This window comes from Entelurus aequoreus, linkage group LG19 (assembly GCF_033978785.1).
Source record: "Entelurus aequoreus isolate RoL-2023_Sb linkage group LG19, RoL_Eaeq_v1.1, whole genome shotgun sequence".
Taxonomy (NCBI): Eukaryota; Metazoa; Chordata; class Actinopteri; order Syngnathiformes; family Syngnathidae; genus Entelurus; species Entelurus aequoreus.
In genome coordinates, this window is record NC_084749.1 from 15,354,048 (window position 1) to 15,379,047 (window position 25,000).

A 25,000-nucleotide genomic window follows, 5' to 3' on the forward strand; every position below is an offset into this window, starting at 1 on the left:
ACACATTACCGTAAAATATTATTTAGCTCATTCACGTAAGAGACTAGACGTATTAGATTTCATGGGATTTAGCGATTAGCAGTGACAGATTGTTTGGTAAACGTATAGCATGTTCTATATGTTATAGTTATTTGAATGACTCTTACCATAATATGTTACGTTAACATACCAGGCACGTTCTCAGTTGGTTATTTATGCCTCATATAACGTACACTTATTCAGCCTGTTGTTCACTATTCTTTATTTATTTTAAATTGCCTTTCAAATGTCTATTCTTGGTGTTGGGTTTTATCAAATACATTTCCCAAAAAATGCGACTTATACTCCAGTGCGACTTATATATGTTTTTTTCCTTCTTTATTATGCATTTTCGGCCGCTGCGACTTATACTCCGGAGCGACTTATAGTCCGAAAAATACGGTATTTGTATTTTTTTATATGTTCTTATAATTTTTTTTTTTACGATTATTATCAGTATTATTAACATCAACCCTATGTGGCATACATAATTTATAGGGGTGTGACAATTGATCGTTAGATCGATTTATATTCCTAAATTTCAATAATATCGATCTGTGCCTTCCGGAAGATAGGTATCAATCCAACATCGATTTAAAAGGGATTCAATCAATGTTACCGATACTAGAACAAAGAAAACATTACATTTAAGAACGACTGACTTAATATTAAGTTTAGCACTTTAATGATATAGACTTTTTCTGCAGGCGAGCTACTTTTCAATTGACCAAGTCGAAGGGATCTACCTCATTCATATATCAATCAATCAATCAATCAATGTTTATTTATATAGCCCTAAATCACAAGTGTCTCAAAGGGCTGCACAAGCCACAACGACATCCGCGGTACAGAGCCCACATAAGGGCAAGGAAAAACTCACAACCCCAATGGGATGTCGATGTGAATAACTATGAGAAACCTTGGAGAGGACCGCATACCGTATTTTTCGGACTATAAGTCGCTCCGGATTATAAGTCGCACCGGCCGAAAATGCATGATAAAGAAGGAAAAAAACACATATAAGTCGCACTGGAGTATAAGTCGCATTTTTTGGGGAAATGTATTTGATAAAACCCAACACCAAGAATAGACATTTGAAAGGCAATTTAAAATAAATAAAGAATAGTGAACAACAGGCTGAATAAGTGTACGTTATATGAGGCATAAATAACCAACTGAGAACGTGCCTGGTATGTTAACGTAACATATTATGGTAAGAGTCATTCAAATAACTATAACATATAGAACATGCTATACGTTTACCAAACAATCTGTCACTCCTAATCGCTAAATCCCATTAAATCTTATATTGTGAAGACAGGAACTGTGCAGTCGGTCTTTAGAGTTTTGATGGCAGGTACGGCGCGAGAGTCTGTTGAAATGAAAAGTGTTTCTCGCCTTCCTGTCGGTCATTTTTTCATAATAATGATCTCGCAGCAGCCAGGGTCATTTCACAGAATCCTCGGGTACTGTGAATGTCAATCAAGTGACGTCTTAGTGCCTGGCTGGCGATCGACTGACACACCCTCCACGATCGACCGGTAGCTCGCGATCGACGTAATGGGCACCCCGGATCTAGACGTTAAACGTTATTCGAGTCTGTCTGCCAAAACAAAAATGGTGAATAGCTACGGTTGTCAAGAAATGTCATAACAAACCCAAACGCCACAAGACGATATCATTAATTACAACGCAAAAACTTTCCGTTACAGTGCCATTGCAAAAGCCACAACAAATCAAAAAGACACAACACAGTAATTTAAAGACACAACATAACTTTGAACCACAAAGGATGTGACCGACAAAACAAAAGTTAGGTCAGCTTGAGACAGAAGGTTAAAAAGAGTGTAATAAGTACCATTAAAAAAGTACACAAAAGTAATTTATGACTGGAAAAGTGGTTACACTTCACTTGCGTTTTCAAACTTTATTCAATACACCCATTTGGTCCATGTGTCGCCGAAACGTTTCCACTGTCACCTCGGTTATGTCTTTATGATCTTCCGTGTTTATTAAAATGAGAGAAGTAGCAGGTCAAACCAGTGATCATTTTATCTAAAAATATTTGGTTGCACTTAATTTCTTAGGTAAATACTGCTAATTCAACCTGAAGAAATGTTATTTCCACTTAATTGTATTTATATTGTAATTAGAGATGTCCGATAATATCGGACGCCGATATTATCGGCCAATAAATGCTTTAAAATGTAATATTTGAAATTATCGGTATCGGTTTCAAAAAGTAAAATTCATGACTTTTTAAAACGCAGCTGTGTACACGGACGTAGGGAGAAGTACAGAGCGCCAATAAACCTTAAAGGCAAGGCCTTTGCGTGCCGGCTCAGTCACATAATATCTACGGCTTTTCGCACACAAGTGAATGCAATGCGTACTTGGTCAACAGCCATACAGGTCACACTGAGGGTAGACGTATAAACAACTTTAACACTGTTACAAATATGCGCGTTTATCATAACTCTCTCGCTCTCTCTGTCTCTGCCCCTCCCTCACGAATGCTGCTGCGCGCACAATTTGTTTTGTTTTTAACCCCTTCTTAACCCTGAACGTACATTGAAAATAAACGCAACCCTAACTCAAAATGCCGGACATTTGAGGCATTTAAGAAAGTCCGCCCTGACAGCCCCGCAAAAGAGGACATGTCCGGTGAAAAGAGGACGTATGGTCAGCCTATCGTAGGCCGTTATCTGCTAGCATGCCGTGTGTTGTGCCTCGGTGTGCATTGTTTACACAACGTGCATTACGCTACTTAATATGTTCGTGTGGAAACTCGTTCGGTACACCTCCGAACCGAACCGAAACCCCCGTACCGAAACTGTTCAATACAAATACACGTACCGTTACACCCCTAATATATATATATATATATATATATATATATATATATATATATATATATATATATATATATATATATATATATATATATATATATATATATATATATATATATATATGTATGTGTACATACACTACCATTCAAAAGTTTGGGGTCACCCAAACAATTTTGTGGAATAGCCTTCATTTCTGAGAACAAGAATAGACTGTCGAGTTTCAGATGAAAGTTCTCTTTTTCTGGCCATTTTGAGCGTTTAATTGACCCCACAAATGTGATGCTCCAGAAACTCAATCTGCTCAAAAGAAGGTCAGTTTTGTAGCTTCTGTAACGAGCTAAACTGTTTTCAGATGTGTGAACATGATTGCACAAGGGTTTTCTAATCATCAATTAGCCTTCTGAGCCAATGAGCAAACACATTGTACCATTAGAACACTGGAGTGATAGTTGCTGGAAATGGGCCTCTATACACCTATGTAGATATTGCACCAAAAACCAGACATTTGCAGCTAGAATAGTCATTTACCACATTAGCAATGTATAGAGTGTATTTCTTTAAAGTTAAGACTAGTTTAAAGTTATCTTCATTGAAAAGTACAGTGCTTTTCCTTCAAAAATAAGGACATTTCAATGGGACCCCAAACTTTTGAACGGTAGTGTATATATATATATATATATATATATATATATATATATATATATATATATATATATATATATATATATATATATATATATATATATATATATATGTATAAAACATTTACAATATATGACACTACACTAATCTCACATAAGAAAAAAAAGTCTAGATTTATTCATGTAAAGTTTCCTAAATAATTGATAATCTAGGTGCCATTAAATATACATAGCAATTTCAATAAAACATTTTCTTTGTTTATTTAAGAAAATGACTGGCAATTAAAATTAATTACTTAATATTATAAAACAGAAAGTGTATGTATCATTTTATTGTAGGCTATTTAGAGATACTACATATAGAGTTGAATATAAATAAGAACGCATTCACTGCAGAGTAAGACCATCATTTGTTTCGCTGTGATTTTATATCGTTTGAGGATGATTCCCCAAGAGCAACATTTGAAATACACTACTTAAAATTTTTTACCAGACACCTTATGTATATTTGCACCAAGTATCGGTATTGGATTGGTATCGCCGATACCAGCCTGAATTTTACTTGGTATCGGATCAGAAAGAAAATCAGTGTTATCGCAAATCACTACCAAACATGTTACACACAGAGAGCAAGTCAGGATCCAGCATGCTAATAGCTAAGCTAGCTTTAAACAACACCAAGAAATAAGTGTTTAGTAAAGTTTAAGAAGTGTAGATGAAAGCATGTTGCAGCAGAAAGTAATCAGTTTATTAACAGCAAATTAATAAGTAGATTAATAAGAGTTGGAGAGAGGATAATGTAACAACCGTATGTGGTTTTTGATTGATTGATCGATTGAGACTTTTATTAGTAGATTGCACAGTACAGTACGTATTCCGTACAATTGACCACTAAATGGTAAAACCCGAATACGTTTTTCAACTTGTTAAAGTCGGGGTCCACGTTAATCAATTCATGGTGTCAGCATTGTCACAGTCGGTACACCACACGTAGGAGGAGGGCGGATCCATCCCTTAATAGAAGTGTCGATACCAAGGGTAGTATCAGTATATGATCAATACTAGATTGATTAGGTCGATATTTTCATTTTCTCAAAATATTTGTTGTTGTTGTTTTTGTTAATGATTACATTAATTTAGGTAATAATTCTCTGGACACAGGAAAACTTTGAGGGCAAAAACCAAAGGATTTAATTGAGTAGTACATAGTAGTTTTCGCTTGTTTAGTTATTATGTATTATTTACTTTGTTTTAAACAATTGTATATTTTGAAAGAAAATAAGGAACAAGTTTAGATATTGTGTTGATATTGTTACACTATCAATAGCACTCACCATAAATAAATGGAAACATTTAGTTAATAGATGTGATCGGTATTTGTATCGGCCGATCTCACTCATAAATGATCAGTATCGGAATTGGCAGCATAAAACCCTGATATAAACATCCTTAGTATTATCATGATAATTATTATTAATAATACTTATTTGTATTATTATTATTATCATTATTATTATATCAATGCATCATTAAAGATTGAATTGCAAAGTATTGTTGATTTGTAGACATCAGAGCAGGTGGGAGGGCATGAGACAAGAAAGAATGACACCAGTAGTCATAACTGTCTCACAGCCTGTAGCAGAGGGGGAGGAAGCAAATACTAGAAATGCCCAAATAAGTACGTCCACCACACTGTGATGTCACAATGTGACGTGTGAGCACTAGAACTGGATGTAGTATGGCCAAATGGGGCCAAATATTTTAAATTTATTTTTATTTTCTATTTGTCTAAATCCTTTTGTATGTGTTTTTCAGTTTTCTAAACTTTTCTTTAAAAGCCTAACCAGGGATGAGGATTGCAAATTAGCCCGTGGCTAAAAGTCTTATGTACTTTTGACATCGGTTACCTATGGGTAGCAATGTTTAATTATACTGTCCCTGTCAAATAAATCAAATAAAATGTATCCACTGTTGAAAAACGACAGCAAGGTAACGTTCAGAGACTTCTAGAACTGCATGGGTCTTATGATTGGACGCTTTGGCATTGTTTAACACAAGTATCCATCCATCCATTTTCTACCGCTTGTCCCTTTCGGGGTCGTGGGGGTGCTGGAGCCTGGAGCCAACATTGTAAAAACATTTACAAGTCAGAAAAGTCATCATAGGTCCCCTTTAACCAAGCAAGTAGGATCGTATCGAATAAACAACTTGAGATGTTTGAAGAATAATTAACACTGGTTGTTAGATGTGAAAAATTGTAGATGAACATTGACCTCACTCCTTTATACTGCCCCCCGACACCACAGAATTTTGAAAAACTATTCCAATTTTATGTATTTATACAAATTTTATTTATTTATTCTTTTTTTTTTTAAACCTATTTACTGTATGTACGATGATATCACTGTTGCCTTGTCTTTGCACTTGCTGCTTGCACTGCCTATGAATACCAAATACATAATATTGTTTACTGCTTGTAACATATTGATAAACCTTGGATAAAAGTAAATAAAGATGTTTATTTATAGCGTTTTAGCAGTAGAGGGATGATACTTACAGCTTTGGAAGGGCTAAGTGTTATTTTTCAAACACTGCTCTAAGTTTGTTACATCAGTGTTTTGTTTTATACAATTATTCATGCTGGTCCCTGACTGCTTGCTTCTTTTTCACATTTAAGTGCTTGTGTTTTGAACTACCTTCCATTTTTTTTTAAAGAATATGTTTAGTTTAGCCTTTAGCTGACGGTTGTGCCAAATCAGTTACCATGGCAACACAAATTTCACCACACTGCCCCCCTGTACCGGGATCTGACACTTTTAAAAGATTAAGTGTTTTTTTTTGCACAGACACTGCTTAGATGGCAAGGGGTTGTGGGATTAGTTTGTGTGCGGCATGGCGTGGAACGGAGGCGGTAAAGATTTACATTTGTAGGGTCCTTAAAAACTTCAATATTATATATAAATAAACTTTGATTGATTGATGGAGTGCATCCATTAAGACTAATGTGTTTATACCAGTAAAGGTCTTGAAGCGCAATTGATATCGAATGCCGGGCCGATACCAGCAAAAAAATAAGCATTTAATTATATCGGCTTGCATCTGAAAGCGTTCCGATACAAGCTGTCCTACAAGCGTGTTTACGTGTGTAAAGCTGGACAGCCTCTTAATATCTAAATGTCCTCCAATAAGCACACAAGGATGGTATTTTCTTGTATTTTAGTTAAGTCATTCTAATAGCAACACAACAGCACACAATATGTGATAAGGGTCCTTAATTGGACAATATTGCAGTCCAAAACAAAACTAATTACCACTCCATTTCAACTTAAACACAGTATAAATGCATTCCAGACAGTTAATGATAAATAGGTTAGTGCTTTTTTATGCCTTCTGTACTACTGTTATGTTTTACTTATTCCCCTTAACCAAAACGTTTCTAACATTTCGCACCACAAAATGATAAGTGTATGATTTGTGCAAATATCGTATCGGATTAATATTGGTGTCGTATCGGAAATGGAAAAAGTTGCATTTGGAGACCCTATATGGTATGGTATATTTAGTTTTAATTATTTGAGGGAACATCATGTACAGTCGTTATAAATATTTGTTCCGTTTTTATTTAAAGGGAAACTGCACTTTTTAGGATATTATCTCTATCATTCACAATTCTTATTTAAGACAAGACACATGTTTTTCTTTTTTTTAATTATAACTCGTAAATAAGCACTAGCAAAGTCAACTAACAATGGAGCAAATGGGAGATGTGCTCTAAAAAACCTCCATCATCGTTTTATATACCTGCTGTAAGTACCGTATTTTTCGGAGTATAAGTCACTCCGGAGTATAAGTCGCACCGGCCGAAAATGCATAATAAAGAAGGAAAAAAACATATATAAGTCGCACTGGAGTGTAAGTCGCATTTTTTGGGGAAATGTATTTAATAAAACCCAACACCAAGAATGGACATTTGAAAGGCAATTTAAAATAAATAAAGAATAGTGAACAACAGGCTGAATAAGTGTACGTTATATGAGGCATAAATAACCAACTGAGAACGTGCCTGGTATGTTAACGTAACATATTATGGTAAGAGTCATTCAAATAACTATAACATATAGAACATGCTATACGTTTACCAAACAATCTGTCACTCCTAATCGCTAAATCCCATGAAATCTTATACGTCTAGTCTCTTACGTGAATGAGCTAAATAATATTATTTGATATTTTACGGTAATGTGTTAATCATTTCACACATAAGTCGCTCCTGAGTATAAGTCGCACCCCCGGCCAAACTATGAAAAAAACTGCGACATATAGTTAGAAAAATACGGTATATATATTTATTGTTTTTCCAAAATAAAGTAAAGAGATGTATTGTTCACACGTGTGTATTAATTGCATGTGCACATTCCTTGTTTTGCAGGGTCTTGCGAAAAAACAAGCACCTATCCTACTCTTCATTGTCACCTTCCAAAAGTAGAAAAATGGAAAGCCTTTTCATCGACCGGCTCGGTTAACTCTTGAGGAATGACGAAGAAGGATGTACCGTCATTATCGGATTCCTGAGGAATACTAAATTGATCGACGGGATATTGCATTGACAAGAGCACGCCTATATTCCCTGGCGTGGGTGTAACGAACTGACCTTTGAACTTTGGATTAGTCCTGCCGTCATTGACTCCCGTCTGAGTAATTTCATGTGAGGATGTCACAGGTGAGTACGTACAAGACTGATTGAATTGTGACAAACCAATGAGCACAAACACGGCGAACAAGTTTGGAGTAATGGCTCGGTGGGGGCAACATCCAAGGACAGGCTACCGACTACTCCAGCTTTTTGCTTTCAGCAGAAAAATGCGATACAGTTTGGAGCGTCACACTTACAAATGTCGCTCTTTGCTCTGGGTGCTTCTACTTCTGAGCCACACGTGTGCCGCGGAGGCCGACAAACACGACGACAACGACCTAGTGGTCACGACCCCGTATGGCAAGTTGCGTGGGATCAAGAAGGAGTTGAACAATGACATCCTGGGGCCCGTTGTGCAGTACCTGGGTGTCCCGTTTGCCGCCCCGCCCACAGGCGCGCGCCGCTTCCAGCCGCCCGAGCCGTTGGTGCCGTGGTCGGAGATCCGCAACGCCACCCACTTTGCCCCGGTGTGCCCTCAGAACATTGTTGACGGACGCCTTCCGGACGTGATGCTGCCTGTGTGGTTCACCAACAGTATCGACGTGGTGTCCACGTACGTCCAAGACCAGAGCGAGGATTGCCTCTACCTTAACATCTATGTTCCCACTGAAGATGGTAAGTTAGATCCACGGACTGTGGGTATAATGGTTGCTATAGCAACCGTAGAAGGCGTTGGTAAAAAACACATTTTGTCAGTGTCATCATGAGAGCGCATGAATTTGAGCATGTTTAATAAGCATGAAGTGTATTTGGTCATCTCTTTTGTTTTTACCAGTCATCAAAAAAGTTGACCAGCTTTCGTTATTGTCAGGAAATGACGTCAGAGTAGTGATACACAAACAGAAAGCTCGTATTACTCCTGACTCAAACAGTCGTAGGCACGATCGGCTGCAACACACACTGCACCTCAACCCACCAACATAAAAGCACACATTACTTACACTATTTAACAAACCATTAAACAGTTAATCATAGCAATAAAAGTAAGACTATTTATTGTGTGAATGTTGAGGAGCGTTGACACATCTGTCATACAGAACCAAAATTATTCTTTAATCATTCCTATTTAGAACTGTTTTATGACACTGCAGTGTTCCCTCGATTATGGCCAAAGTTACGTTCCAGACCTCACCGTGGTTGGTGAATTTCCGTAGGGACGCTATTTATTTTATGATGTATATAAATATTGTATTCATTTGAGGTCTTTACGAACCCTACAAACGCTGGTATTAATCTTTAACACATACAGTGGAACCTCGATTTACGAACTGAACAGGTTTTTGAAAAGTAAATCGAAAAGTTTATATAGTGAAGCAAAGTTCTCCACAAGAAACAATGTAAACATGAATAATGGGTTCCAGGCTCGACAAAAGTCCATATTTTAGTGAAGGTCCCGTATGTGCTACTCTGCCAACACGTGCACACACACAGAAGTCCCCTTGGTGCCCTCACCAACAATCAGAAATCATGATAATCCTCAATTTTAACAACCATAGTGCTACAATAATAAACATTTAATAGAGAAAAATCCACTTACCGTATTTTTCGGAGTATAAGTCGCTCCGGAGTATAAGTCGCACCGGCCAAAAATGCATAATAAAGAAGGAAAAAACATATATAAGTCGCATTTTTTGGGGAAATTTATTTGATAAAACCCAACACCAAGAATAGACATTTGAAAGGCAATTTAAAATAAATAAAGAATAGTGAACAACAGGCTGAATAAGTGTACGTTATATGAGGCATAAATAACCAACTGAGAACGTGCCTGGTATGTTAACGTAACATATTATGGTAAGAGTCATTCAAATAACTATAACATATAGAACATGCTATACGTTTACCAAACAATCTGTCACTCCTAATCGCTAAATCCGACGAAATCTTATACGTCTAGTCTCTTACGTGAATGAGCTAAATAATATTATTTGATATTTTACGGTAATGTGTTAATAATTTCACACATAAATCGCTCCTGAGTATAAGTCGCACCCATAAACTATGAAAAAAACTGCGACTTATAGTCCGAAAAATACGGTACATTACATTAACATCTGCAAAGAAGCAGCTTTGTGTGTTGGAAGACACGCGGCTGAATCAGTGGTAGTCGTCTCCCTCGCTGTGAAATAAGTCCGCTTTAACATTTTTTTCCAGAAAAGTCAATTGTCTTTACAATTAAAAACTTGCGGTTGTACGAAGCCGGCTTCCCTAATCTCATAAATACGAGCAAGCCCAAAATGGCTGCCAGTGGCACACAAAATGAATGAACAAAGCGTTTGTACACAGAGGCTAATTTGGCACATTGTAAAAGTTTGTAAATTCAATAGTAAGCAGCTTTTACCATTAGTTGATTAACGTGGACCCCGACTTAAACAAGTTGAAAAACTTATTCGGGTGTTACCATTTAGTGGTCAATTGTACGGAATATGTACTGTACTGTGCAATCTACTAATAAGATTTTCAATCAATCAATCAAAGCTTCCTCTGGGGTGTAGGTTCTGTACCAGAAGCCGCAGAAAATTTGGACGACATTGTAGGAATTTGAATCAATAATAAATGTATTTTCACAAAAACAAGCTGTAGTACATTGAGCTGAAGCAAAGGCAAAAAGCTACTAGGACAATCAGCTGCCCACCATCAGCCAAGAGTGTGACGTGTATATGTCACGTGGGCAAAGGCTTCATAATACAAATATTTTGTAATACACATAGATAAAAATACCTATTTACAATTTTAAAATTGGCGATGTGAAGTGGAGAAGGAACACTGTACTACTAAGTTTTACTACTAATTTTTAAAACTGATTCTAAACATTGCAACATGAAAATGTTTAGTTCAACCAGGACATTTCTACATTCCAAAAATCCCAACTTTTAATTTGTAATTCAACATTTTCTGCAAAGCATTTCAGGTCCGCTTTTCAGCATTCACATGTATTTTCTACACTAATTACCTTTTTTAGTTGTTATCCTTAAATATTGTGGTTAACGAAACAGTGCTTTTAAAAATTTCCCCCCAATTCTTATTTTTTTGTTTTACAATCAGTCAGGTGTTTTTGTGATGTGTTTGTGTTTGCGTCTGTGTGTGCGTGTTTATGTGTGTGTGCATGCTAAAACATCTGTGCATTTTGTGTCGAGGGGGCCACATGTTATTTTTTAGTGTTCTATTCATTTTACAGTCAAAAGAATATCCAAGGAATGTGCAAGAAAACCGGGCAAGAAAATGTGTAGACATGGAGGTATGTATTATTAAATGCAAATAACGCAAACAGAAAACAATGTGTGGGGCCGGAGAAAGACAACAAGTTGTAAGTTACACGTTCTAATTTAAGCTATGGTGTGTGGGGGGTGTTTCCAGTTTTAGGCATGCACACTGTACAGTACGTCTTGTAAATGTGTGTGTGTGCGTTCACACACGCGCACACAGCGGGGAACATCAACTTGAAAATATGACAGGACAACACAGACTTCATGATATGATATTAAGTACAAAAGATACAACGATATGAAAATGTCATATCACGGTTATCATTATTATCACGGTGTTGTTGAAAGTGCTCATAATGTATTCATACCCACACTGACTAACAAAGTTTTGTTTAAAACAAATAATTCTAATAAATTGACACACAATATACTTTCTTGGCGGAAGAAACATTAAATATTGTCCCAGATTCTTAAAGGGGAACTGCACTTTTTTGGGGGAATTTTGCCTATCACTCACAATCCTTATGTAAGAGAAGAACACATGTTTTTTTTTTAATGTATTCTAAATCGTAAATAAATGTGATCAAAAGTCCGCTTGCAATGTAGTAACCGGCACATTAATAATATAATTTAATATTCACTTATTTTGCTCAGTTTAGGCATACACAGCGCATTAATTTCAAAAACGCCTCACAACTAGGGCTGCAACAACTAATCGATTAAAATCGATTATAAAAATAGATGGCGATTAATTTAGTCACCGATTCGTTGGATCTATGCTATGCGCATGCACAGAGGCAATTTTTTTATTTTGTATTTTTTAATATATTTTTTAAATATATATATTATTTTTTTCATAAACCTTTATTTATAAACTGCAACATGTACAAACAGCTGAGAAACAATAATCAAAATAAGTATGGTGCCAGTATGCTGTTTTCCCCCCCAATAAAATACTGGAAAGGATAGAAATGTAGTTTGTCTATTTTATCCGATTATTAATCGATTAATCGAAGTAATAATCGACAGATTAATCAATTATCCAATTAATCGTTAGTTGCAGCCCTACTCACGTTTGCTTTTTTTTTAACATCATTGATTATTACGCACTGCAGACTTCATGAGAGCCAACAAACAAAATAAAACATATTTTTCTGCTGTCATTAGGATGCCGATTGATAGAATCTTGATATATTCCCGTTGAGATGACGAATGAGTCATAATCCTTGCGAAGAAGAGGGGAGTGGGACCAAGCGTCTTTTCGTGTCGTTTTCTCCATATCCAGGTCTAAATTGGCTGTCAAAGTGTACCAACTTGTCAGAATACGTCTTCATCCTTCTACTATCCAGGTGAGAGGCATGATTTATGATTTAGAATAAACTTTCATGAGCAAGGAAGCCAGGAAGCAGCTTACCACTCAATGATGTGAATATAGGCACACAAGCTTGTGATCATGGCGCCGCTATAAATAGTTTGTCTGCGTTAGCACCTATAATCACAATATCACTAATACTTGGTTAATATTCAAGTCAAGATGGCGCTTTTTGGATGGTTATTTATTGGGTTTCATGGGCAAAATAGAGGACCTCCCTTTGGCGTCGTTGTAAGCATACTCTTATACACGTTTATTTACGAGTTAGAATGCATTGAAAAAATACATTCGTCGTCAACAAAATGCAAAATAAAAATAAAAAAGTGCAGTTCCCCTTTAAGAGCCCTATTTGTAAATGTTTTGATGTTTTTATTTTTATTTAAATGTGCCTTATGTACGGTTTATGTGACGTCACGCGACTTCTCTTGGTTTTGTTGATAGCTTTGTCTTTGTTTATAAAGTAGTGGAGAATAGCTCGATAATAAGTATAGCTCGATCACTCTTTGCCAGGAGAGCACAGCTTGTAGGTTAAATGTGCACAATTGATAATCTCGTGGCTTAGACAGTAATGTGTTTATATATACTTTTTGCCTCATCCCTCACTTAAAGCATGAGTGAAGAATGCACTACTACGGCTTTTCCTCCATGGGAATACATGATTCGTCCGAAAGAGAAAGAGATGATACAGCATTATCTGCTCACAGATGCTACTGGTGGTTGTTTTAGCACAATGCAGCTAGTCCTGAATAAATTAACCAACACCCACTCATAATTCTTCAGTCACACACAGGATTCACACGGGAATGAGGCAAAAACTAACCCAGACCTACTGTAAGTTTAGCTTGGTATGTCATTTCTTAATAGAGAAAGACATTGCCGGCTAGCAAGCTAGCGTTAGTCGGTCCGTGAGCTTATCAAAGTGCGACTATCAATCACATTTTTTCAATAATTTTTATTTAAAACAGTAATACCAACTGTCACAACTTTTACCACATGCATTAATATAGTTTATCATTACAAACTTAAATTTTACTGCAGACAATTATGGTTGCCTGCTTGTAGCTGTGAAACCATGTATAAATATTATCATATATTTGGGTGTAACGGTAGACCATCATCACGGCTCCGTACAGACTTCACTTTTAAGGTCACAGTTCGGTTCATTTTGGGTACAGTAAAAACTAAATGACTTACCGGTACATTAAACTGTCTAGCTTTTCAGTAAAACAAAAAATAAAAAATAAAAGCGTAAAATCTGACCCAGGCCTCTTTTGTATGTGTCGCCAAGGCAACTCCAGTCTGAACGATCGGGTCGCCTTCATCCAACCTATGACCTTTTTCACACTGCATGTCAATCCCGATTTTTTTCCCCCATATGTGACCTGTATGGGATTTTTTCACGTCAATGTGAACAGCGCAATTCAACATTTTTCAAATCTGACCCAGGCCTCTTTCGTATGTGGATATAAATCAGATATGTATCGACTGTGACTGCAGTCTGAACGATCGGATTACGTTCATCTGACATGTACGTCATCAAATAGCGATAAGCGTCATAATTATTCACCAAAAAAAACATTCGCAAACTAAAAAATTGACAAAACAGACAAAAATATTGTTTTTGGAACTCACGTCATGTTCCACCTCTTTTGTCTCCGACTGCTCGCACACAAGTTCTTCGAAGCAGACCTTGCAACAAATTACCATTAACCATAATCCCTTTGTCAGACAAGGATATATGTCTTTCTCTTTTCTGTGTGTTCTACATAGTATAAAAAACTGCTAGCACAAGGCAACTAACAATGTAATAATAGGGATGCTATTTAGTTTTGCTATTAACTTTGCTATTTTGCCGATAAAACCCTCTAAAAAAAAACCACAACCCTCAACAATGTTTTATATACATGCTGTAACCGTGCAGTAGCAGACACATTCATGACAACATGTTGCAGTATTGCTTGTATTCCGTCACGTCACTTTTTCCCGGAAGTGAAAACCGGTGGTGGTCAACCAAGCCAAGATGGCTGTTGTGCAGCAAACAGCGTACAAACTATCTTGAGTACGCAAGGGCTCTTCCTGCAAAAAGCAGATACGAGCAAAAAAGTGTAAATTTGCAATGGATTAGATCCTTTTACTTAGAAAAAAAAGATTTGTTGAGTGAGTTGAAGTGTTATCCGTCCGTGGAGTTCACAGACATGTCAACTATCTTGTGCTCCAGACATCATTCTACACGACAAAACAGATGAAAACTTGGAAAAGCATGATGCCTACAACTGTGTGTGGCTGGATCAAAGAAATTGGTGTCAGGACTCTCCCGGATAACAGTGAATCGTTTTTGCTCGGATAATGTTGCATTTCATGATTTAGCTTTGCGTTTTGCAAAAACGCATCCATGTAATTAAACTAGGACCCAACAGCTCGACACCCGCGACCGCATATCAATTTAACAGACAATTACTGAATCATCACCATATTGGATTTTTGTCCTGTCATATGTACTATGACACATTTTGGTACAAAATAAACAAGAGGGGAGACATGGAAGTACCTTTCTGACAAAGTATCATTGGCTCTGACTTTCTGGTGTCTGTTTGTTAAAAAAGATAATACTTCAATGGGAAATACTAAATGAGTAAAGTACATTATTAAAAATATATCAAACAAACCTTTAACATAGTGGTTACTGCAAATTCGTACTTCGACTTTGCTCCCTTGTACTGGAGTGCGTGCCACTTTTGTCGTCGTCTTTAGTAAAATCCTACACTCTTCCACCCTTCTTGATTACCTCTTGAGGAACTGTGAAGAAACGTTTATCCTTTTCGCGATTTTAACGGTTCCTACAGCTGAAAACTTTGCAATCCAAGGGCATTTTTCTTTGAAAAAAGGCTAAATGGCACCTAATACCCATTGAGAACAGTTGCTGCTTGACCATCGCGCATATTTAATGAGCCGGACGTGACATCATTCACATCCAAGCAATTCTTTATCATTTTAAGCATTACCGAAGCTTCTTTACTTGGCACATTGATTTCACAGAGGGCATAGCAACGGATGCTACTAGCATCAACAATAACAACTTTGTGGGAACCACAGATAACTACTTTGGGACAAATTATATACCAGAACTTTATCTTTTTGAGCCTGAATATATGGAATATGAGCTACAACTTTTAAAAGCTGGGTGCAGTAAGACAGCATGTAGCAACAACAATTTGACAAAACTCTCTAATGGAAAGGTTGTATTTTTCAGCACAGACTTTACTCCTTGTTTAGCTGGTAAATTCAACATAACCCCCAGTCCTCAGGTAAAAAATGCTGGGACGAAACAATCATCTTGCCGCGTCTTCCCTAGCAATGTCGTCAAGTTCAGTCGGTCTTGATTTTAAGCTGGTAGCATGTAGAATTTATAAGATTCAAAATGTTCCATACTCAGAGGTGGTCCAGCAATAACAATTCCAGTAGCTGATAGCATGCCTGTCGGCTCTCTATTGTAGTCCAAGGTACTGCGAGCAAGGCGTTGTGTCATTATGCTAGAAAAGTAGTCCCTCTGTGTTATCTCCTACATTAACGATGTTGCTATACCTTGGTTAATATGCAGGTCATGACAAGTAAAAGGAGAATTGTCAGAGGGTTTTGGAGAATCCCCATTACCTGCCTTGTAAGCGGCCCCGTGCTAGCAGTTTTTCACTATTCAGAACGCACAGAAAAAGGAAAGTCGTCTCTAATTAGGATTGTGAATGATAGAAACATTTTTTTTTTAAAGTGCAGTTGAGTTGCAGTTTGAGAAAACTGGTTGCACAAAATCCTTGAAATTGCCACAAATGCACCAGGAGTGGCCTACACGAATCAGAGCCATGTTTGGTGCGCATCCGGGTCACTTCTAGGGCCCATTCCATCCACATTATACGTCACATTTTTGTAATGGCTTCATTAAAAAATATCATGTTTAACAAGAAAATCCAAATTGGCCATCACACCCTGCAGCTTTTTGTGTCTTATTTATAAAGATAGTTCCCGAGGCTTCTGCCTGATATTGTCTCCCCAAATCAGGTGTATCTTTACTTAAAAGTATTCTTTGGTTTAGCTCCTAGCAAGTCCTGGAGAAGGCTGGTTGATTTTCATTGATACAGATATCTTTGTATCATGTTGCAAGTTTTCAGTCTGTTAGTTTGCTCCTGACCAGTTTGGAGTTGCATGGAAAATTATTTAATTCCCTTATTGTTAATTTACCTTCTCGTTCACTGGGATCTGGTGGATAATTTTTGCACTATTATCTTAGTCCTTACTTCATTACTGTTGCCAACCGTCCCATATTTAGAAACAAAAATACGTGTTCTGTATTGAGCTGTCAAAGGGACCAACTTTGTGCAGTGTTTTTATACTTTCAGAATAAAAATAGTCGGAAAAATATCAATAGATTCCATGGAATGACAAAAACTTCCCAACAAATTGGCTAAGCCAATCGAATCCGGCATGCCTGATCTCTCACATGTCAAACTTATTACAGTTCGACTTTTCTGCCAAATTGGTTTTCACTTTGTTTTAGCATGGGGGCATACAACTAAATACTACTAGATATAACTAGATAGATACATCAGCGCGCTAGATACTTTTTCGTTTAAGGCAACGCAAACCAATTAGAGCTGTCAAAGTTCACGCAATAGTAAAAGGGTACATTATTGAAAGCCCAGGATCAAAGCCATGGCAAGTCGTTCTCCCCGACAAGACAAGACCGTTTTCATCCATGGTCACCATGCGCCGTCATCACTGCAGCAAATGCCCGCTGGCGCGCTTGCATTCAAAGGGGTGGAGCTTCACTTCTGTGTTTAGATTACAGTTTAGTGTGTCGATAACATAAAAAGTAGATTGTTTCTGTACTGGTTTAGTAAGATAGAATACAAGCTCAGCAGGAAGAAAAGACATTAGGCAGAAAGTCAAGTGGTACTTTTTATTGTCATTGCAACATGTCAAGACAGCTCTTCTCGAACCAATCACACACTTTGGGCGTCAAAATAAAAGCACTAGACATCACATCTGGTTCAACTGCACTAACCAAAATAAAGAAATGTCTTACATTACGATCATGGTTTGATTGTCAAAGATGTTTTGTAATGTAATCTGTGATATTTCTACCTGAATAAATGCTAGTATGTCAGTTGAGGACTAAAGGGGGGGACATTTTCTGGCTGAATGAAATATTGTGTATATTTTTTTATACCATGTTCTAGTTGATAGTCCTCAATTACAGAATGTTTAGACAGGCTGAATATTACAGATCATTAATAAATAGTGAAGGTTAAGACATTGTCATTCAGTGATATGAATACCATTACCTTGCCCGTATGTGGGCTCTGTACCGAGGATGCCGTTGTGGCTTGTACAGCCCTTTGAGACACTTGTGATTTAGGGCTATATAAATAAACATTGATTGATTGATTGATTACCTTGTACAACATGGAATGTACAGAATATCAGAAGCATTTATTCAGGTAGACATATCACAGATTACATTACCAAATATCTTTGACAACCAAACCATGATCGTAACAATCCGCATTTTATGTTAATATTGCGTGAAAATGGTATCTAAACACAAAAGTGTAACTTCTCTCTGAATGCAAGTGCTACAGCAGGAATACAAAATCTGGCAAGACACCAACCCACTGCAGGTCATTGTTTTTAATTGTTATTACAAGCGTGTGTATGTCTATTGTGTGTTGAGCTGTTTAGAAAAGATACTGTTTACAAAACATTTCATTTAAAATCATTTTCCAGTCATGGTATAGAAAAGTTGAAAATTATCCGTCTAGGGTACACTAATAATTGATAACAAAAATATATCTATCTGCAATTAATCGTGATTAATCAAGATTAAATTGTCATTTGCTTTATTTTCAATGCCAAATCATGTGCTATTAATACACATTTGATGAATAACAATGGAAAAACCTATTAAAATGTTATTGCCCGTGTCCTTGTTTCAACCGTGCGTATTTAGCAAGCATAAACAGTTCAATCAAATTTTGTTTTTGTGCCATCTACAAGATTTGAATACTTTGCCTGTACTAGCTTAGGCTCACTGTAGGCACATAGTTCAAAGGGGCATGACGTATGTAATTATATCTATGGTGGCAGCTTGCTAGAGTTAGCTCTCCTTAGCTTCTGGTAATGTTTTTTTTACAACGGTGACGTATTTTCTTAAACAGCAATAGGGTAGTTTGGAGCTGGTGGTTATCCCGTCCGCAAGGTATGTGCTAACTTACTTACTAACTTATCTGACTTTTTTTAGAAGCGTCATTTAGCAACTTTGTTCTCTTGTTTCGTTTTATAATAATTATGTATTGTCCTCAAAACACTAATTGTATGTCTAAGTTGTTTAGCATAAATCTAGTACTGTATATCAGCACAGAAATTTTGTATTACTTTGATATTTCAGGTGGGTTCAGACATGAATAATGAACTTTGTTGTGAGCTATATTCACTTGTTAGCTGTGACAGTCATTCAAGTTGTGTCGAATATTTTTTGTAATAGCTTGCCCAGCTAATGTTATCTGCTAAGGCCACGCTATGTGATATGATGGAGTATAGACTAAATGGTGCGTTCCATTTCTACTGGGAAGTCGGAATGTTCAGGGTTCCAAGTCGGAAGTTTTAACTGGAACGCCTCCCGAAGTTGGATTTCCTACTCGGAAAGTCGGTGAGTCCTTAATTCCCACCGCCGAGTTGGCTTCAAAGATGGCTGCTCTGAGTGTACACAATAATAGAAGCTTCTGTAATATACGTTATTATCACTATGTATTGCTATAGGGTAATGTTGCTATAGTGTAAATTAATTTTTTTCAAGTGTTTCATATGTTCTACATCGCTAGTAATAGCATCTGTTTCCTCTTCATAGACCATGTTTGAAGGTTGCAAAAGGACTGCATATTTTTCCATTTTATATTCAGATAAGTTAAGCTGAATAATATAGTTTTCAAGGATATGGACATCTTGATTTCCGACCTTGTAACCGGAAAGCTCATATGTCGGCCGTGATGTCATTCCCAGCTCTGACTTCCAACTTCCAAGGTTAATGGAACACACATTATAAAACTTTGCTATTCCTACATGACAACAGAATTTAGGTGCAATGCTGACATTTTGTATTTATTGGATGTTTCAGGGCAACAGTAAAACATTTGGAGACTTACGTTTACTAAGGCCATGTACACACAAACACGGATACTTTTATAGGAAGGTAAAGCATCTTGATCTATGTCCGCATGCAAACATATCCACAAGGGACTGTAAGGCAATTTTGGCACACATCTGAAGTGTCCATGACGTCATTTTTAGAGGCGGCACTATAGCAAACATGGAGGGTCACAGCAAGAAAAAGGTATTGATGCCTCTTTTTGTAAATGTACAGCAAAGTATTACTATATTTACGCTTAAACATACAAGATTACATACAAGCCTAGATTTACTAACTTTATTGGTTCTTGAACAGGGTTTTTACATCAAAAATGTCGCATAGTGAAGCAAATTTCTCCCTAAGAAACCATGTAAATTCAGTGTGAATAATGGTTTCCAGACTCAACATAAGGCCCTTTTTAGTGAAGGTTTGTACACTTTGAACTCAATATAAAGTGCTATACAGTACTGTATATCAAACAAACATAACAAAGTAAAGGGTGATGGATTAACTTTCTGTTTATTAACAAACCAAAACATGTGGAACTGTGCTGTATGCGCTGCTCTGCCATCACACACACACACAGAAAGTCACATTGATGCCCACACAAACGATCAGAAATCACAAAAATCCTTAACTTTAACAACCATATCACTACAAGAATAACAATTTTATAAAGTTAAATCCACCAACAATAACATCAGCAAGGCAGCTGAAGAGGGAGAAGGAAGGGTGCGTGTGTTTACCTTGAAAGAGAGGTAGTGTATTTTTCTCTGCTGTGAAATAAGTCTGCTCTGGCATATTTTTCTAGAGAAGTCTGGTCTTACAACAATTAAAACTTGTTGTGGTACGAAGCCTGCTTCATCAATTCTTACTTACTTGTGAGCGCCATTAACATACTCCCCGCAAATAGTCATTTTTTTTGTTCACTTTGGCCTGCAGTGTAAACATAGTCTAAGATCCAAATACCACACGCTAAACAGCTTGTACAAAATGTTTTATTGTGTGTACTATTAGTGGGCCTGTGATCTACTAGGACTTATTCAAATGAGGTTTATGTGTGTACTACTGGCTGAGGCCATGGAGACATGTTTCCCTTCACCAACATGTTACTATGCACTCTGACCTGTGTGCGATGTTGTTGAACTAGCAGCACACATCTAAAAGTATTTTACCTTTTCTCCACTGTAGAATGGAAATCTATAGACAACAGAAACTGTTTTTAGCGCGCTGACGGTGCGCACTGCAGGGAGGCAGTGGACCATCTTAACAGCAGCGCATTTATGCGTCTGGAATGATCCAAACGCAAGAAAGTACATATTGAAAGACGTTTTTTCAAATTTAAACATATTTCTTCAATGAAAAAAGGAAAGGCATTGAAAAAAACACCAGCAGACACCAAAACGCATCAATTTAATATGTTTTAATCAGCACCTTAAATCATCCAGCAACTATAAAATTATAAAATAGTATTGCTGAATAGACAACGTGTAATACTTTTTATGTCTGACGGTCCATATATGTTGACAAGGATACATAGGACGACGGATTGTCTTTGTAGCGCTATCCCCTCTGTTCTCACAGCTGTGTGCGTACTTTTCAGCAGTACTGAATAAAGATGCAAAATAGTGCCTATGGATTAGTGATCAGTCTTGATAGATCACATTGTGAGTGCTTAGTGATTATATTTGCATTTTCTCCTCCCAGTACTGTGAGCGTTTTGATGATCAGCATATATTCTGCATATTCATGGGAACAGCCACACTAAATGGAGTACACTCCTTTTTCTGCTCAGTTAAAAGACGCAATCCTCTGCACACGAGTTTAGTAGATCAACTTTTTTTGCGCGTGTTTTAGTACACGCAAACCTTTAGTAGAAAAGGCCCCTAATGTTTGTCTTTATGTGAAAAGTAAAATAAAATGTCACCTACATTTTGCCGTTCAATTCCCTGTTAGAGAATGTTAACAAAAGTTGACCTGTGAAGTTTTATCTTTATCCTAAAATTTCACCCACATTTGTATTATTTATTTTAGTAGTACTTCACTGACAAGACTAGTTGTGCTGTACAGTAGTTATGAATGAAATAACTCATGAAGACATTTCAGCACTCACCATCCATCTACTACTTATTTACTATTGCATCTACTTGTATCTTAAATGACAGGACACTAAGACACTCAGAATACCACCGTCACAGAGTGTAAAATGAACCGCACAAACTACACAATCAAGGAATTCCAACAATGCTTGCAGCGCACTGATGTGTGATTGATGAAATTGTTCCATTACTGCATGCTAAGGGTGGCCGATACCACACATTTCGGTATCGATTTCATACCAAGTACAAGAACAGTACCACTACTACCGATACTTTTTACTTAAACATTTTCGAGATTTTTGAATAATTTGCCTTTGTTGATCATGGTTATAACAATAAAACATAGGGCAATTATGGGTCGGCATAATGTATTTGTCTATAATTTAACAATACAAACTAGAAAAGCACACCAAGAGCACAGGCTTCGCCAGGCCCTATCATCTAATTGTAAAGAATCCTTTCAAAAATATAATCCTGAATCCAGAAGGGGATCCCCAAAATGCAATCACTTGTATTTTATCCCTTTTCTGACAACACCAGTAAATGTATAACCTCCTGGCAACATCAAATGACGAACGAAATTGGCGTGTTTATTTTGTCGGTCTGTCGCTTCAAAACTGGCTGCAACGGTCTCAGCACATGGTTGTATTTGTGCTGTAGTGGAATTAAATAAACAGGATGAACCCTCGTGTCAGTTATCCGCTCTCTTTGTCTCTGTGGGTGGAGGCGGGGACACTAGCATACACACACACCGAAAGAAGTTTGGCACTGTAGTGTAAAAATAAGGTAACATAGTAGAAATGATCCGGATCGGCTATAAAATGTAATCTCTTGTTCCTTATCCCATTTCTGACATTTCCCTGATAGTTTCATTAAAATCCGCCCCGTAACTTTTTGAGTTACAGACCGTAGCAATCACATAACCACCTGGCAGAGGTAAACAATATAAGAAAATAAATCAACAAAATAAAACAATGATTTCTCTTTATTACATACAAATGTTTGAGGAAAATTAAATACAAAATAATTAAACAAAAGCAAAACTACTTTTGGCTGTCATTTCAAATCACTTAGCTTTTTGCCCTTAAGAAAAACTCCTGTGTCCAATGACTTATTCCCTGAGTTTGCACGCAATATAATAAAATCCAAATACCAAGCACTAAACAGCGTGTGCAATCTATAAAATAGCGTGTACTAATAGTGGACGTGTTTTCCGTGTGATCTACTAAGACTGTGTGTGCTATTGAAAATGGTCCAGACCCCCTTATTTAAATGAGTATTTAGCGTGTACTATAAGGGGCATCACCACAGAGACACTCTCATTTACTGCACATCTCCTACCTGTGGCGTTTTGCTATTTTTCAAACATACAGGAGACATGTACAACTTTTTAGGGCCGTTTTTGAAGCAGTCGTGCAGGTGCATCTACACTGACACCACCGTCTTTTCTTCATAATTTTTTTTTACAGCTGAAGGTGAATGGAAGGGAGACTGCACCTACTGCGCTCAAAACGCAAGAATGCTTACTTCAAGTATTTTTTTTCATATAAAAAATAGTTTAATAATATATATTATCTGTGAAAAAAACTAACTAAAACGCATTAATTTAATTTGTTTTAATCATTCCCTTAAGTCTTAAGGGGATGATTAAAACAAACTAAATTAGGACTTAAGGCTTAAGTCCTGCAGCAGCTATACAATTATAAAATGATGTTGCTGAATAGACAATATGTCTAATAGTTTTTATTTCTGACCGTCCAAAATGTTGACACACACACGTGTGACGGATGATTCTCGTCTTTCCATCGTCTGTCTGTGCGGCGCCAGCACTCATCGTGCAGCCGTGTGTGGAACTGGCAGTTTGCAGGTTCTTCCGACACATGCCAAATAAAACGCTACATAGTGCTTGCAAAACGGTGATGAGTGTTGATAAATTGCATTGCGTGTGTTAAATAATTATATTTGCATCTTCTCCTCCCAGGATTGTGGGCGTTTTGATGATCAGCATATATTTTGCATATTTGTGCTATCAAGTTTGCAAGTGTTTTAGTAGACGCAAACCTTTAGTAAACCAGGTCCATAGTGCGTAGAGCAGTGGTTCTTAACCTTGTCGGAGGTACCGAACCCCACCAGTTTCATATGCGCATTCATCGAACCCTTCTTTAGTGAAAAATAAAATGTTTTTTTTCAAATTCAAGACAAAGTTATATGTTTTTGGTAACACTTTAGTATGGGGAACATATTCTAAGTAACAAAGACTTAAATTAGAGTTTTTTGGACACTAGCGGAACATATTCTAAGTAACAAAGACTCAATTTAGAGTTATTTGGTTAGGGTTAGAGGGTTAGGGTTAGAGGGTTAGGGCCAGGGTTAGAGGGTTAGGGTTATAATAAGGCCATGCAGAATAAGGCATTAATAAGTACTTAATAATGACTAGTTAAGAGCCAATATGTTACTAATTTGCATGTTAATAAGCAACTCATTAATGGTGAATATGTTCCCCATACTAAAGTGTTACCATGTTTTCTTACTGGTGCACAAAATGAACCGTGCATGAACATCACCTTGTTCAAAGAACAAAACCAACACAGTGCATAAACTCACAACAAATTACACACCTGCAAATCAGTGTGACTTCTGCTGTTGCTGTTTATTTACACGATGAGTCGGGTGTGTTTTGACCTCCGCCGAACCCCTGAGCCCGACTCACCGAACCCCTAGGGTTCGATCGAACCCAGGTTAAGAACCACTGGCGTAGAGATAATGAAGCTTAAGTACATGAGTGTACTAATTAAGACACAACCCATGTGAACAAACTCTGCTTTGAACCAATGCGACACATCATCATATCCACGTGGCTGTTAAAGGAAACTGTCAACAATATACTGACATCTTTTCAAAACGAAGCGGAATAGTAGGTGACAGAATAAAAGCAGATCCTTGAG

At 37.0% G+C, this 25,000-nt stretch overlaps 1 protein-coding gene and 1 long non-coding RNA gene across 5 annotated transcripts in view; one reads left to right on the forward strand and one right to left on the reverse strand.

Annotated features, from left to right (window-relative positions):
* Positions 1-25,000, reverse strand: part of LOC133635149 (uncharacterized) — a 110,073-nt gene that overhangs the window by 80,300 nt on the left and 4,773 nt on the right. The gene's annotated exons all lie outside the window — the stretch shown is intronic.
* nlgn1 (neuroligin 1) overlaps positions 1-25,000 on the forward strand; it is a 74,317-nt gene that overhangs the window by 2,408 nt on the left and 46,909 nt on the right. For 2 of the 4 annotated variants that reach the window (XM_062027988.1, XM_062027990.1), the window contains exons 2-3: positions 7,941-8,819; positions 11,383-11,442. In XM_062027988.1, coding sequence (XP_061883972.1) covers positions 8,270-8,819; positions 11,383-11,442 — 610 coding nt within the window. In that variant the 5' untranslated portion in view covers positions 7,941-8,269. The remainder of the gene's footprint in view (positions 1-7,940; positions 8,820-11,382; positions 11,443-25,000) is intronic. The other 2 variants (XM_062027989.1, XM_062027991.1) reach the window with 1 other exon arrangement.